Source organism: Salvelinus namaycush, chromosome 18 (genome assembly GCF_016432855.1).
Source record: "Salvelinus namaycush isolate Seneca chromosome 18, SaNama_1.0, whole genome shotgun sequence".
NCBI lineage: Eukaryota > Metazoa > Chordata > Actinopteri > Salmoniformes > Salmonidae > Salvelinus > Salvelinus namaycush.
The window spans coordinates 10,078,871-10,096,806 of record NC_052324.1 but is presented as its reverse complement, the minus strand read 5'-3'; the positions used below and the strand labels follow the sequence as shown (position 1 = coordinate 10,096,806).

Below are 17,936 nucleotides of genomic sequence, written 5' to 3'. Positions count from 1 at the left end.
TATTCTAATAGTGTATTACAATAGATTTTTCATAAAAACACGAATAACAGATGTTGTCCCTGAAAACTACAGAGAAACCATCACATTTTGTGAATAGCGGTATTTGGGTAGTAAATAAAATGAATACAAACCATTGTGTGGCAGTATACTACAATATTTGACTGATAACAGGAATATTTTGTGTTGAGCACTTACTCTCTGGATCTTCCCCAGGTAGTATAGGCCATCAGACCAGCGACACAGGACATACTGGCCCACGGTCAGGCTGCTCTCCAGGTCTGTGAAGCTCCGCTCCCTCTTCTGGGGTAAACGCTTGGCATCCAGCCCCTTCTTCGACTCCACACTGCAGAAGTCATCTCTGTATGCTGACTCCAACATGCTGCAGCTGGGCTGTCCACACACTACAACACTTCCTAGGCGAATCAGGGGGTTACATCGTCATTGTGGTAGACACAGTATGTCCTCCTGATCACAACATTATGGAGGTTTGGTGGTGGTTGAACATTGTCCTGTAATTTTGGGGTTGTTGATCACATGTATGTATTATTACATGCATTGACAGAACCTGCTGTTACGGTGTCATACAAAGTATTTCCTGAGATTTACACAGCCTACAAAAACATTTAAACATATGCCCATGCTATCATGAAATCCAGCCCTACAACATATTTCTTTTAACACCCCTCCCCTGTTCTGAGGCGGATGTCTGATGACTCAATCTTCTACTGCGTGTAGATCACAGCACAGCCTACAGGTTTGACTCATCAGCTAACTACAGCCAGCCTGCACATTTGAGGTGGACTTGTCAACGCAGTCGCAGATTGCAGCACTTGCTCGAGCCAAACAATCGTGCACAGCATTAAAAAGTAACATGGCTTACAAACTTGTAGTAGTTAGTAGGCTATCAAACTATAGCAACTCTCGAATGTAACTTATATTAAACTGATAATAGACTAGTTGATTGGCTAAATTAACTTACATCAATAAGATGATGGGCATATCGCCAGCTCAAGCTGTTTAAAGTATTTTCTTCTGCAAATCTGATCGGACACTTTTGCATCTCCTCAACAGGATGTCTTCTAGAGTCACAAAACGTTGCTGGCTAGTCTAAAATGCTAACTATCAAATGTAGCTAGCTATTGTAGCAATATTGAATATAGCTAGCTTGGTAACTAGTAAAGTAGCTGCTAGTGAAGTTAGCCCGCTAAACTGTGCTGCAACTGTCAAACCAATGCAATGAAACGTATCTGTTGCTTTCCCCTGGGCCCTGGGTATAGTGTATCGCAAATGCATTAGGAACATCTATTTTAGCTTGCTAGCTAAATGTAATCTATAATGAATAACCGAAATATGACATTGGGCACGTTACATAAAATAATAGTTTGAGACATAAAAACTAGGAGATACAAAAAAAACATCAAATTTAGCTGTAATGTAATCCAGACTTCTTACCCCCTTGATAAACTTCCAATCCAGGTTCGATAAAACTCGAAATATTGTTGCTGCTGTTGAGTAACGTCCCATTAGCGAGGAGTTGTCTCTTGCAAATATGTGTACGGGCGCTTAAGTTCAAACTATGCTAGTCGCCATTTTTTACTTTTTCCCGCGAATCATTTAGGTTTTGCCTTAGCTATGTGATTAACATAAACACATCATCACCATACAGGAAGTTCAATATTTCCTCACAAGGTGCGGAGGAACAGCATTTGTTTTCTTCAAATGAGCCTCTTACGTTTTGCAAATCTCTACATGTCTTTTTTTATTTTCAAATCACATATATTTTCACGCACTATTTGTTATTATGATTATTATCAATGATTGTAATACTATCTACCACTACTACTGATTACACAACACTGTACTACCACTAGGCTTTACTACCCTATTCATCATCACCATCACCACCACCACCATCATCACCATAAGACTAATAATATATTTTTGTAAAGAATTATGATTTTGAAATGCCTGCAACATGTATGTAACATTACTGTCTGTTGCATGATTGAATGTATACATTTTTTTTGAATGTAATGAATAACACATGAATAACAAATAACATGTTTGGACATTTATGTGACAGTCATTTGAGAGGTTTTCAAATCAAATTCCTTGAGAATCCTAGGATTGCTATACTAGCACTGACGTAAGATTGCGGAACCTGCCCTGTTTATTTGAGCTTACTCTTCAGCAAATAAAAAAACATGAAATCCAACGAGATCTCTGTTTACTTCCACAGTGCTGCTGTCTGTTCGTGAGGATTTTTCTAATGGCTCTATGCTGAGAGCAAATCTCAGGGATCGACTGAAATGTCATTTAGTAGATGAGTTGCGGGGACAATTATTTGGCCAATTCTATCCTTTCTAAAAAATCAATTATAATTGCTGATATATATAACTTGTAAGTACTGCTACACTCTTGTAAGACTTTTAAAATTACCTTAAATGTTGAAGTTTTAAGCAATCTAAAGACAATTAATCGAACACATTGTAATTAGCCTGCATGAACCTGTGGATTTTTTTTTTTACCAACTTTTTCTCTTTTTTTTCCCTGGGAGGGGTTCAGGTCAAAAGACAGGAAATTATATTCAAGAAGTACATAGATAAAGAATCGAAAAACAGTACAAAAAAAACATGGAAAAAACACCAAAACACCAAGTTAATAAAATGAAAAGTTGATAGTTGGCCTACACTATCTGTCCCATCTCCCATCACCCCCCCCCCCCCCCCCCCCCCCCCTTTCTTAGTAGGTGCGACCCATTCCTATTCCCCTACCTACCTACCTACCTACCTACCTACCTACCTACCTACCTACCTACCTACCTACCTACCTACCTACCTACCTACCTACCTACCTACCTACCTACCTACCTACCTACCTACCTACCACAGGCTCATGTTGTGGACATATCTATGCATAAAACAAGGCGTCAATCACATGTTCTCAGTGATTCTGATCAAGCAAAAAGAAAGTGACCTGGAAAGGAGATATACGGATTAAACCTTAACATGTCTAACAGACATACTTCAAAAGATGGCTGACTCGATACTTACTTACCTTCATGATGCAGAGGGAAAGAGATGGGAACTAGAACTATAATGACTCATGAGGAGATTTTGTTGTTTGTTTTTTGACATTAGGGAAATACGTATCTTAACTAACATTTCAGTTGAAAACCTCAGCCCTCTAAATAAACAATCTATGATGTCTGTTACACAGGTATTACAGAGAGAGCCTTACCTTGTGCTTGAATGGCCATGAGAGAAGGGGATCATACTCCCCCTTCATGATCACAAAGAAGAGAGAGATATGAGTGCCTTTTCCCACCCCATCACCATTCAGATACAGCGTCATACACACCTTGAATCCATACCTGGATGTGTAGAATGCTAGAAAAAGCAGAGGACACAAAACGCTGATTCAAACTTGTGCCAGCATTTCAGTGGATACAAATGTTAATATTGGAGGGAACGTGTCTGTCTGTGTAATGTTTCAAAGGTTGTACATAAAAACTATTTTGTTCAAATTAAGCGCTCTAATGAAGGCCTATTTTATGCCATGTGCATAGAAGACTGTCCCTGTGAATTGACTGTCCTCCACCACTGGCTTTTCTGTTTAAGGTGAAATTGAAATAATACTGTACCAGGAGAGTACAGGTTAGGCCTATTCCAATGGCCAGAGATGGCCTCCATTTTGTAACTGAGGTCAGACAGCCTCCAGATGAAATTACCGTCATAGGAGACCTCCTGGTGGGCGCGGAGGCTTTCTTTCAGGGAGCTGATGACAAGATCTTTCCTGGCCAGTCTGTGCTGCTGCTCTGTCACCTACAGGGCAACAATCAATTCCATTCAACTTTATTAATCCCCACATGGGCAATTAAGAAGTGCATGCGTCAACTATCCTCCCACATTACAGAAAGGTAGGCTAATACAATCAAGAAAGTCACTTTTCTGATGCTCATCATTTGCAGGAGTGGAATTAGTAATGTAGCCTTAGTAATGCTGCACACACCCACTGTTCTTGAAGAAAATGAGAATAATAAAATGCTGGTCTGGCTGAACATTGAGGGGGAAGGGAGAGCATCAAATGTCACATCTTGGTTGGAAAAATGGACTGTTGACAAGAATGAATTCCGCCTTCCTGAAAAAAAATCCATTTATTTCCCGCTTCCGCAAACGCTCCTCTCCTACTCTTAAAGTAGAGAGCCTCTTCTCATGCTCATAGAATAAGCCCTAACCCCCCTCCCCACAAAATGAAACAGATTTCATCTTCTTAAGAAGGCATAGTTAGGTTACAAATATCAACATCCTCCACAATAAAGTAGGCCTATACAAACAACAGACATCACACAGAACACTGTTGATGTCTGTTGTCAGATACATCTATTTGGTCCCCTCTATAATTTGTTCTCGCCGAGCGTTCTGAAATTGTATTGTTGTCGCAAGTCTTGACATTGCATTGTAGCTGAATCACCCCCATTATCCTGGTCAGATAACACGTAACTAAATGTTATGTTTAGGACCTTTCAATTTCAGCTGACTGTCTGAGAGATGTTTGTTTTGAAAATATACAATTACTGCTTCGTTTTGTTTACTGTTCAATAACGTTTTGTTTTTGATTTGAGAGAAATTAGAACAGTGATTTTAAGATGACAACGTATTTTTTAAATATAAAATGACATCGCACTTTTCTGTTAATTAAGCTGACATTTCAACGGCCAGTGAAAAAAGCAGAGACCCTGGTAATGTGTTTCTATAAAAAATGTACACTCATAACTATTGTTTGCTGGAGATAAAATCTGTTTAATTTTGTGGGGAGGTGGTTTAGGGTTATTCTATGTACTGTTACATGAGAAGAGGCTCTCTACTTTAAGAGTAGGAGAGGGACGCTTGCTAAAACGGGATATAAATGGACATTTTTCAGGAAAGCGAAATACATTCTTGTCAACAGTCCATTTTTCCAACCAAGATGTGACCAATGCTCTCCCTTCCACCTCAATGTTCAGCCAGACCAGCATTTTATTATTCTCAAGACCAGTGAGTGTATAGAGCAATTATAAGGCTACAATTCTACCACTGCAAATTAGGAGCATCAGAAAAGTTACTTTCTGTAATTTGGGAGGATAGTTGACACATGCACTTCTTAAAGGCCCAGAGCAGTCAAAAACTAGATTTCCTGTGTTTTAAATATATTTCCACACTATGAGGTTGGAAAAATACTGTACAAATTATGATAATGCCTTTAGTGTAAGAGCTGTTTGAAAAGACTGTTTTGGTGGGATGGAGTTTTGGCCTGCCTGGTGACATCAGGTGGTAAATTAGTTAGTGTTACGTGTGGCGGAGCAGGTGTACCCAAGTGCAGACTCAGACGAGGAGACAGGGACAAGGTATTTATTGAAAAGCAGTAGGGGCAGGGTAAGCAGGTCCGGAGCAGAATCCAAGAAAGCAGTAGAGCAGGGGGGCAGGACTGACGAGATGAGGGACTGGAGACAGCGACCAGAGTCAGAGTGGACGGAACTGTAGCGGAGAGAAAAGGAGCGTCAGGCTAGGGAAAACCAGGCTCAACAGGATAACAAGATCTATGCAGGAACAGGCTTGAACCACAGACTGACTGAGCAGAGGCTATGATCTGGCAGCGTGGAAGTGGCAGGGCTGAGTATTTGTAGAGGTCTTGATTATGGAACAAGTTGCAGCTATTTGTAGAGGTCTTGATTATGGAACAAGTTGCAGCTGGTGGGGATCTGCTCTGCCTCCAGCACACTTGTCTCCACTCACACAATCACATACACCCACACAGAGAGAGAGGGAGGGAGAGAGCACTGGGGGAGTGGCGGCAGGTTATGGAGACACAGGATGAGAAGTAGAGGGCGTGGCAGGAGCAGATGTAACAAAGAGACCATTAAGAAACAGGGTTCCAAACCTCTCTGTCAATAACAGCTAGTTTTCAGTTTTCCCCTCCCCCTCAGACCACTCCGAGACAGTCCTATCAAAAATAATTTCTTGAGAAATTGCTCTTTGCTAAGAACCAATTTTTTTGTTTATTTTTGACCATTTTAATTGACAACAATCACAGTAAGGTACTTCATTGTTTTCCAGAAATTATTTGATATTGAGATTTTTTTTTAATGGTTGCATTGAACCTTTAATGTTTGTTTTAAGAAGTATAATTACACATTTTTTATGTTCATGGCATGCCCTGGAATGAAACAGCATTAGGTCATATAACTGGTCCAAAAAGATGACTGTGTTCTATGACTCACAATATACTGTACCTTTATTTCTAATTGGTGAATCATGTCCTGGCTGCTCTGGTTCTCCCTCTCCAAAGCCTCCACGCTCAGCTGGGTCTTTTCCACCTCCCTGTTCAGGACAGAGATGATGTTCTCCGATATCTGGACCCTCTGCTGCAGTGTGTCTATCTGCAGCCTTATGTCCATGAGGATGGTCACCTGGTCATCATCTCGCAGACTGTGAGCTGCTGAGCTATCCCATCTGTCCCTTCCATCCGCCTCCAGCTCCCCCTCTGACAGCCCCGTGTCCCAGTGGATTTTCAAGTCAGACAGAGCCTCTCTGAGCTAGGGCAGATGCTCAACCATAGCTTCTGCACCAGACAAGGAGAACTGGGCTATCAGTGGGGAGAACTGCAGGTCACTGCTGTTGGTGGTGGCGGGCACGCAGCAGGAGCTGAAGGTGGCTGACATGGCTGCTGTTCTCATGGCCTCTCACCTTCTCTATGGTCCCCTAAGATACATGGGATTGAAAGACAAAAACATCAATAACTGTACAGCAAAAGCTTTTCAATATGCCACACGTTCTTTGTATTTGATGCCCCATTTCTTGTAATTCAATAATTTTACTGTAATGCAATATTGGAATTATTAGATTACCTTAAATGTCCAACGAACTTCAGAGAAAACACAAGAGTCTTGCCTTTTGGAACCTGGAAGAGGATTTTTCTGTAGAATCAAGACAATTTTGACAATTAACACGTCATGCAACAACAACAAAAAGTGTTAAACAAAAACGATCAGTAGCTATACAACAAATAACATCATTGGATTTGATAGCCACTACATTAAAAACAATGTTTTTTTATTAGCTGTTGTCGTCTTTTTCTCCCCAGGACTGTGACATGAGTGTTTCTGTAAAACTACACACATAAATGCTGAAGATGTTGAGAGAAACAATACAATGTAGCCCTACTGTTTTTTTCTTCTTCATGGAATCGATAGCTACATGAGAGATCTAGTAATATACCATTGATTAAATACAGTATTTAATCAAATCAAACTCAATTTTATTGGTCACATACACATGGTTAGCAGATGTTAATGTGAGTGTAGCAAAATGCTTTTGCTTCTAGTTCCGACCGTGCAGTAAGATCTAACAAGTTATCTAACAATTTCACAACAACTACCTTATACACACAAGTGTAAAGGAATGAATTAGAATATGTAGATGTAAATATATGGATGAGTGATGGCTGTGCAGCATAGGCAAGATGCAGTAAATGGTATAGAGTACAGTATATACATATGAGATGAGTAATGTAGGGTATGTAAACATTATATAAAGTGGCATTGTTTAAAGTGACTAGTGATACATTTATTACATCCAATTTTCTAAATATTAAAGTGGCTAGAGATTTGAGTCAGTATGTTGGCAGCAGCCACTCAATGTTAGTGATGGCTGTTTAACAGTCTGATGGCCATGAGATAGAAGCTGTTTTTCAGTGTCTCGGTCCCAGCTTTGATGCACCTGTACTGACCTCGCCTTCTGGGTGATAGCGGGGTGAACAGGCAGTGGCTCGGGTGGTTGTTGACCTTGATGATCTTTTTTGGCCTTCCTGTGACATCGGGTGGTGTAGGTGTCCTGGAGGGCAGGTAGTTTGCCTCCGGTGATGCGTTGTGCAGACCTCACTTCCTTCTAGAGCCTTACGGTTGTGGGCGGAGCAGTTGCCACACCAGGCGGTGATACAGCCGACAGGATGCTCTCGATTGTGCATCTGTAAAAGTTTTTGAGTGTTTTCGGTGACAAGCCAAATTTCTTCAGCCTCCTGAGGTTGAAGAGGCGCTTTTGCACCTTCTTCACCATCCTGTCTGTGTGGGTTGACCATTTCAGTTTGTGCATGATGTGTACGCCGAAGAACTTAAAACATTCCATCTTCTCCACTACTGTCCGTCGATGTGGAAAGGGGGGTGCTACCTCTGCTGTTTTCTGAAGTCCACGATCATCTCCTTTGTTTTGTTGATGTTGAGTGTGAGGTTATTTTCCTGACACCACACTCCGAGGGCCCTCACCTCCTCCTTGTAGGCCGTCTCGTCGTTTTTGGTAATCAAGCCTACCACTGTAGTGTCGTCTGCAAACTTGATGATTGAGTTGGAGGCGTGCATGGCCACGCAGTCATGGGTGAACAGGGAGTACAGGAGAGGGCTGAGAACGCACCCTTGTGGGGCCCCAGTATTGCAGATCAGCGGGGTGGAGATGTTGTTTCCTACCTTCCCCACCTGGGGGCGGCCCGTCAAAAAGTCCAGGACCCAATTGCACAGGGCGGGGTCGAGACACATGGTCTCAAGCTTAATGACGAGATTGGAGGGTACTATGGTGTTAAATGCTGAGCTGTAATCGATGAACAGCATTCTTAAATAGGTATTCCTCTTGTCCAGATGGGTTAGGGCAGTGTGAAGTGTGAAGTGTGATTGCGATTGCGTCATCTGTGGACCTATTGGGGAAGTAAGCAAATTGGAGTGGGTCTAGGGTGTCAGGTAGAGTGGAGGTGAAATGATCTTGACTAGTCTCTCAAAGCACTTCATGATGACAGAAGTGAGTGCTTCGGGGCGATAGTCGTTTAGCTCAGTTACCTTAGCGTTCTTGGGAACAGGAACAATGGTGGCACTCTTGAAGCATTTGGGAATAGCAGACTGGGATAGGGATTGATTGAATATGTCCGTAAACACACCAGCCAGCTGGTCTGCGCATGCTTTGAGGACGCGGCTAGGGATGCCGTCTGGGCCGGCAGCCTTGCGAGTGTTAACGCGTTTAAATGTTTTACTCATGTTGGCTGCGGTGAAGGAGAGCCCGCAGGTTTTGATAGCGGGCCGTGTCAGTGGCACTGTATTGTCCTCAAAGCAAGCAAAGAAGTTGTTTAGTTTGGCTGGGAGCAGGACGTCAGTGTCCGCGATGGGGCTGGTTTTCTTTTTGTAATCCATGATTGTCTGTAGACCCTGCCACATACGTCTCGTATCTGAGCCGTTGAATTGCGATTCTACTTTGTCTCTATACTGACGCTTAGCTCGTTTGATTGCCTTGCAGAGGGAATAGCTACACTTTTTGTATTCGGTCATGTTTTTGGTCGCCTTGCCATGATTAAAAGCAGTGGTTTGCGCTTTCAGTTTTGCGCAAATGCTGCCATCAATCCACGGTTTCTGGTTGGGGAAGGTTTTAATAGTCACCGTGGGTACAACATCACCGATGCACGTGCTAATAAACTCGCTCACAGAATCAGAGTATACATCAATGTTGTTGTCTGAGGCTATCCGGAACATAAACCTGTCCACGTAATCAACGCAATCTTGAAGCGTGGAATCCGATTGGTCGGACGGGCGTTGAACAGACCTGAGCACGGGCATTTCCTGTTTTAGTTTCTGTCTATAGGCTGGGAGCAACACAAGGGAGTCGTGGTCAGATTTGATGAAAGGAGGGCGGGGGAGGGCTTTGTATGTCGCGGAAGTTACAGTAGCAATGATCCAGAATGCTGCCAGCCCTGGTCGCACATTCGATATGCTGATAAAATTTAGGGAGCCTTGTTTTCAGATTAGCTTTGTTAAAATCCCCAGCTACAATAAATGCTGCCTCAGGATATGTGGTTTCCAGTTTACATAGAGTCCAATGAAGTTCTTTCAGGGCCGTCGAGGTGTCTGCTTGGGGGGGGGGGGGGGGGGGGGATATACACGGCTGTGATTATAATCGTAGAGAATTCTCTTGGTAGATAATGCGGTCGGCATTTCATTGTAAGAAATTCTAGGTCAGGTGAACAAAAGGACTTGAGTTCCTGTAAGTTATGATCACACCACGACTCGTTAATCATAAGGTGTACACCCCCGCCCTTCTTCTTACCAGAAAGATGTTTGTTTCTGTCGGCGCGATGCGTGAAGAAACCGGGTGGCTGTACCGACTCTGATAACATATCCCGAGGGAGCCATATTTCTGTGAAACAGAGAATGTTACAATCTCTGATGTCTCTCTGGAAGGCAACCCTTGCTCGAATTTCGTCTACCTTGTTGTCAAGAGACTGGACAACTTAAGAGTACAGTATTACTATTTTAGTGTAATCAGTAGTCTACACACAGAATGCTTTTGCAACTGCTTCTTACAATACATTTGATACATTTCTTCCCGAATCATGATGCCCTTCTAATGGTTAACCTAACTTTTCTTGAGTCTAAAGTTCTGTGGCTTTCTGCTCCCTTTCGCTGTGGTCCAAAGCTCTCGGCAGCCCCCTGCCCTTCCCAGATCAGTGGTGAAAGGGAATATGGGGCAGCAGTAAACATTGGAGACACTGCTGCTTGAGCTGCTCTGTGGGGACCCAACCAATGTCACACTGACCTCGTCCCCAACAAGGTTTTCCACTAGAGACCAATTCTAACTTATTTTGTAGAATTCCCAGCAACTGTAGCCCCTGCAGTATAAAACCACAGGAAACCATACACTGGCTATTTATTTCCAGGAGGAAAAACACTTCATACCAGGGCTGAACATTTGAGAATCTCAGCAAGACCTGTCAGTGGCAGGACTTGCAACTTAGACGAGGTGGTTAGTTTGACAGCTACTGAGTGCACGACTGGAAGTTAATTATTTGGGCCTGTCTTACCTGTAGCTCTGAGGGGCCCATAGAGCGGCAGCATGTGGGGAACACTGACATGTTGTTTGGACAGGCCTTCTCCAGGTGACAGGCGAAGGCCTTTCGCAGCACCATGTGACCACAGCCAATGTTGCAGGGGATCAGGGCATACTCTCATTGCTCCTGTTGCTCCTGAAAGAGGATTCAAGACAATTCAGAAATCACATTAAACTAACCCAAGCTCAGCACAACATTTCAGTGAATCAATCCACTTGGAGGATAAACATCTTGATAGCAGCGCAAAGTCAATATCAGCCATCAGGGGCAATTGTCCTCATTAGTTCTAAAATGTATTCATTATTTTGGTACCAATTTAAAATATTTTGCTCTTAAATTGTCTGTTTTCTACAACAGGACTTTTGCTTTAGTGAAAAATTGGGCCTTGACCCTGATCTAATTACAGTGGGTAGGTATTAAAATGGTCACATGAGGAAAAAAATATCAATTTTTAATTGTATCATTCACAAATGTGTAAAACAGTGTCAATACCTCAAAGTCCTTGAGAATACTCCTCCAGGAGCACCCTTGGTTAGCACAATGCACTTTCAATCCAAGATCTCCTTATTGATGGCAGCATCACTGAATAACTGCAGTAACACATAGGAGAATTAAGATCAACTTTCAGTACTTCAATTACTAATTCAGTCCTTAATTCAGTACCACCATGTTAAATTTTCCTCAGAGGGAAAATGTTTTTTTTTTGCACAATAAAGAATAGCTTGATTTCTACATATCACACCGGTGCTTTCTTCAGTGCTAAACTGGTTTAAATGACAATGTTCTCTGGCTGTCATTGTTGTTAGTTGATACAGTTTGAAGTGGAACTTTAAAGCTCTGCCGTGTCTCTACCGCTCAAAAGCAACAAATACACAAAGCCATTTTATCTCTTTAATCATCATAATAATAATAACAATAAATCATTCAATACAACAGTAGCTTCTTAAAACTGACAACCAACAATGCACCCACTGGGTAAGTAACAGTCAGTGACAGTCAAGCCTTTGCTTTGTGAGCATACAAGGGAAGATGAACGTAAATATAAAGTAAAACATTTGAGTTACTGTATAACAAGCTTAGTTTCCATTCCACTGTGATGCTCAGCGTATTCACTGTGGCCAATTAACCCAATTGAATCAAAATATAGGAGTCATCTGTCCTGAAAATAGACTTTTCCAACTGATATTGATATGAATATACTCAAGGCCTATTATTTTAGCACAACAAACCAAAATCCTAATTAGACAAGTGAGACGATTATGGGGTGTCTCTTCTGCCTAGGATGTTTGGAGGAGCTGATGCTGAACCCCATTCTGATGCTGCACCCCATTCTGATGCTGAACCTGTCACACCCTGATCTGTTTCACCTGTCTTGTGATTGTCTCCACCCCATCCATGTGTCGCTTATTATCCCTGGTGTATATATCCCTGTGTTTCCTGTCTCTCTGTGCCAGTTCATCTTGAATGTTTTTCAAGTCAACCAGTGTGTTTTCCTGTACTCCTGCTTCTATTCTCTTTTGCTAGTCCTCCGGGTTTTGACCCTTGCCTGTTTTCTGGACTCCGTACCTGCCTGCCTGCCTACTGCTCTGTACCTCCTGGACTCTGAACTGGTTTTGAACTTTTGCCTGTCCACGACCATTCTCTTGCCTACCCCTGTTGGATTGTTTAATAAATATCAAGACTCAAACCATCCACCTCCCGTGTCTGCATCTGGGTCTCGCCTTGTGCCGTTATAGAACCACATTCCTTCGGTTACAGTGAAGACCAACATGGTCTCATTAGAATAAGTTGAAATAATGCTTTTTTACCAATCTAGTTATGTCACGTATGCTGATGTATTAGTTATATGTTACCTACTGACATAACATATCACTTATCATTATAATGACGTATTTGTTATAGGTTACCTGCTGACATAACATATAACTTATCACAATAATGATGTATTGGTGAGACACGTCTCATCCATAGAAATACAATATTGACGTGAATGGGAATGTCCGTTCTAGCCATTCTCTTTCTATGGTTTCAAGGCCTCAGCAATGGACTAATTCACGTCAGACAAATATCAACACGTGGAACGTTGTCAACTCTACAGACATTCTAATTACACCACTCCATTCTAGCATCTTTTCACATTCAATGTCTTCCTTAAACCTTATATCCCCTGAGCGGAGTAACACCAGAGCAATGAAAAAGTTCAGGTTACTGCAATTCTCTGGTGAGTTCAATTGTATGACCTTTCTGCTAAAATCCAAATGCAGGCTCTGATCAGAAGGTGTGGATTATGTCTCCTGTTTTGGGGAGCTAAATAGTATGCAATAAAGTGCATTCGGAAAATATTCAGACCCCTTGACTTTTCTACATTCTGTTACTTTACAGCCTTATTCTAAAATTGATTAAATAAAACATTTTCCTCATCAATCTACACACAATAACACATGATAGCAAAGCAAAAACAAGTTTTTATAAATGTTTGCAAATGTATTACAAATAAAAAACATAAATAACTTATTGACATAAGTATTCAGACCCTTTGCTATGAGACTCGAAATTGACCTCCGGTGGATCCTGTTTCCATTGATCATCCTTGAGATGTTTCTACAACTTGATTGGAGTCCACCTGTGGTAAATTAAATTGATTGGACAAGATTTGGAAAGGCATACACCTGTCTATTTAAGGTCCCACAGTTGACATTGCATGTCAAAGCAAAAACCAAGCCATGAGTCGAAGGAATTGCCCGTGGGAAGGGTACACAAAACATGTCTGCTGCATTGAAGGTCCCCAAGAACACAGTGGCCTCCATTCGTCTTAAATGGAAGAATTTTGAAACCACCAAGACTCTTCCTAGAGCAATCTGGGGAGAAGGGCCTTTGTCAGGGAGGTGACCAAGAACCTGATGGTCACTCTGAAAGAGTTCCAGAGTTCCTCAGTGGAGATGGGAGAACCTTCCAGAAGGACAGCCATCTCTGTAGCGCTCCACCAATCAGGCCTTTATGGCAGAGTGGCCAGACGGAAGCTACTCCTCAGTAAAAGGCACAACAGCCCGCTTGGAGTTTGCCTAAAGGACTCTCAGACCATGAGAAACAAGATATTCAGGTCTGATGAAACCAAGATTGAACTCTTTGGCCTGAATGCCAAGCGTCACGTCTGGAGGAAACCTGGCACCATCCCTACGGTGGGTGAAGCATGGTGGTGGTGGCAGCGTCATGTTGTGGGGATATTTTTCAGCAGCAGGGACTGGGAGATGGGTCAGGAACGAGGGAAAGATGAACGGAGCAAAGTACAGAGAGATCCTTGATGAAAACCTGCTTCAGAGCGCTCAGGACCTCAGACTGGGGCGAAGGTTCACCTTCCAACAGGTCAACGACCCTAAGCACACAGCCAAGACAATGCAAGGGTGGCTTCGGGACAAGTTTATGAATGTCCTTGAGTGGCCCAGCCAGAGCCCGGACTTGCTTTGTCATTATGGGGTATTGTGTGTGGATTGATGAGGTGAAAAAACAATTTAATCAATTTTAGAATAAGGCTGTAGCGTAACATACTGTGGGAATAGTGAATGGGTCTGAATACTTTGCGAATCCACTGTAACTCAATCAGTGTTATGTGGATCATTTATTCTATCCAGATAAAATATTTACATGTATTTTGCGTAGGAACACAAGTGCTTGAATGCCAGAAGTAAATGAGTAAAGGGGAACGCTTTGGATAACACTAGAAGCACCAATGTTATAGAGCCTCTATTTGATTGTGTACCTACTGTAGGAATACATTGAATCTTGCCTCCCAATGTTAGAGCAGTGCCCTACCCACTTCATGCTCATTCACACAGCACCTTGGTGTCTGTGTCATGCAAACTAGTCAAATAATGAAAAGGGAAAATTATATTCACACCTTTATGTAAACATACAGGGACATGGGGAATTCTTTAAGAGCGGTTTCATTTTTGATTAAATTCATCCCATGTCGTTGTTGTTTTTTTTTACAGGAAATTCCACTTACTGAGGCTGCAGTATTACATTGAGACTGAAAAGGTAACTGTAGCCTACATTTCAAATGATCTTATGAAAGGATATCCTTTGTGTTGTTAAAGCAGGTCTTTCACCGAAGCTATCTACCTAGGTGTGCCATAAAAACAGTTTTCCCTTTCTCAACTTCATAGAGGCCTGCCATATCATTCCACCCTATCCACTTGTACTATGCCAGCATATACAGTATACAAAGTGCAGTAATACTATACATACATTGTCTGATGTCAGTATGCTTGTTTCACTCTCTGAGCTCGGATCCTCTTCTTTGCACATTTTGCAAACAAGGTTGTTGTTGTTCCTAAACAACAACAATGAACATATGGTATTAGATTTAAATACAATAAACACAAGTATGTTAACATATAATTGTAATATCTTAACCTTTAAAAACATAAGGGGAAGGCAAAAAAGGGAAATGTAGGCTATATTGCATACAAAGACCTGGCAAGAGTGTGATATGAGGAAATGGTTAACTTTGGTTATTAATGAAGATGTTTCGCAAAACTTTAGAATATAAATAATTGGAATGCCTTACCTCACTAACCAATTAAAACAAGCGAGGCAGTAGCGGTGGCCGCACAAAGTCTGACGTGCCTCCTTCAGTACGTTATTACAGTTGCTGCACAGGTACTTCTGCTGGGGTACATCATCGCAAATACTTTGAGGAAATCCAGAAGGATACTCATTTTCACCTGGGACAGATGAATCACTAAGTTGTCCTCTGGTTTTAAACAAGACTCCATCTACAAATCACCAAGTTGTTTTTAAGATTGTAATTGTCACTATTCTCTCCCACTATATGATGCGTCCATTAAATAGTGTCAACCTTTAGCATTTTTGAAGCGAGAAAAATTTGGTGTGTTTCCCCAAAACTGCATGTGTGGTGCCAAGCAAAAATTTACTTTACAGTGATGAAGCATGGTGTTCAAATAAGGGGTAAACATTTCCAGGAGCCAGTTTTTGCAATGCTGTTGTCTCTCCCTCTCGCTCTCTCTCTCTCTTTCTCTCTCTCTCTCTCTCTCTCTCTCACACATACACACACAAACATTTATTGCAGTTTATTTATCTGAATTTGTGAGGCGGTTCAATTGCCTCAACTACAGTCACATCCGCCAAATAGGAAAGTCCCTGTGCCATAATTTGCACACATCCTGCCTGTCATCTAGCACAGAACACCAAGTTTGTGATAGAGGCCCATTATTTACATGACAGGTGTGTGAGTATTGTTGCTGTTACTGTCAGTAAAAATGTGTTGTACAGAAGAACTCAGTTCAGTATTTGAAAATGATCACAACAATGAGCACATTACCAAAACATGTAAACTGTTCATACATTTGTGGAGGTTGTTAAAAAAAGATATGAGATAAACATTTGACTTCTCATAAGGTCACATTAAACTGATCCATAGCTATCTGGCTTGTTGTTGTATGAAGAGTGCGAATTATCATGTGACATTCATTTTTATATGGGCCTAATGATAAAGATATCATTTAACAATAAAAATGTATTACCTTGTATTATCTGATTGTCAAACAAATCACTTAGGCTGCCTGTGCATTCATCCCACTCAAAAATAATGCCATCATCCAAACAGTGCACTGCATGTGCACTTGTGCCATTTGATGAATGGTAATAGAGAACTGTTACAAAACACCAAAAAATGTGCCTAATGACATTCTGCAACTGCCATAGATTAGGGCTACATTAATTGATGCTCTTGCTGACAAATTGACATTTTTCTGTAGCCTGAAAAGTCGAGACATGGAATTGGGGCTGAAACTAACTGTCCCAGGGAAAATGGCATGGTCATCCTAATACACACGGTCAATTTACTAGACTAGGCTACAGTGTGTATTACCATTAACTTCAAATAGGCCCAACGGTAGCCAGTGCTGTATTCTAGTGTTGTAAAAAAAAAATGGTGTCTAAACTCCGATTGCCGGTCGTGGTGATAAAAAAAACGCTCCCTATACTTTCAAAGCATTTGTCTGAAAATGGTGGGTAAACTGTGTTTACTTGCGTTTACCCTCCACTAAGCCTACACCACTGCCGGTACCCTATCAGCCGAGGCAATTTTACACACATAAACATACGCAGGCTTCAGATAAAGCTGCTTATGCCGCGTTCAAAATAACTAGGAACTCATAAATCTCAGAGTTCTGACTTCAGTGCATTCAAGACAATTGGAACTCGGAAAATAACGAGCTCTGATTGGAAAAATTGTTTTGAATTGTCATCCAACTTGGAAACTCAGGCATCTTTCTAGAACCACGACATTCCGACATGAAGATCACTGGCGTCATGATTCGACATCGTTTTTTTCCTAATTTCCCAGTTGTCATGAAAGCGGCATTAAAATATCACAACGTTAGCAATTATATTCTGTCATCACACAAGTTAGAAACAGAGAAAATGTATTGATAAAGGCATTGTAAACAGTAAAATTAGCTTGGAGTCTTCACAGATCGTGTGTCATAAAACGCTACCTTTCTTTCCTTACATGAATGACATTTATGGCTATTATTTGTAATTATTATGCATTTAACAAGTGTATTAGAACATTGAACTTAAACTCTGTAGGAATCCTGGATCTTGGATAACTCAGAAAAACGCACTGTACATGTAACTGTGAAAACAGTTCTCATGGGCACACAAATCCAAAATAACGTAGGCCTATGCCATTGCAAAATCTAACGTCAACTACATATAGGCTACTGTCGTTAATTTATATCCTACTTGTTGGATGGATTGGACGCGCATTGGTGTCTAGATTCAGGCTAGTGATATTGTCGACCATCATCAGCTGATCCAGGAAAGAAAACAAATATTTATATAGAATAAAGCTAACTAAATGGTCTACTTCTTGTGGCCACGGACGGCACGGATAACAGCAATACCTGCGCGCACCTGAAAAACAACACAATGAGCGGTCTAAACAGCTGACTGACAAAAGCAAACTATGATAAATCAATGGATAAATCTAATGCATTGGAATAAAGACAGGCTAT

The 17,936-nt window shown here is 41.5% G+C and overlaps 1 protein-coding gene and 1 pseudogene across 1 annotated transcript in view; both read right to left on the bottom strand.

Moving 5' to 3' along the window:
- LOC120062676 (PHD finger protein 19-like) overlaps positions 1 to 1,587 on the bottom strand; it is a 29,044-nt gene extending 27,457 nt beyond the window's left edge. The window contains exons 1-2 of the mRNA XM_039012723.1: positions 1,453 to 1,587; positions 196 to 413 (exon numbers count right to left, since the gene is read on the bottom strand). Of these exons, the coding sequence (XP_038868651.1) occupies positions 196 to 378 (183 nt within the window). The 5' untranslated portion in view covers positions 379 to 413; positions 1,453 to 1,587. The remainder of the gene's footprint in view (positions 1 to 195; positions 414 to 1,452) is intronic.
- A 1,323-nt stretch (positions 1,588 to 2,910) lies between these two features.
- On the bottom strand, positions 2,911 to 17,231 carry LOC120063529 (annotated as a pseudogene).
- Between the last annotated feature and the right edge of the window lie 705 nt (positions 17,232 to 17,936).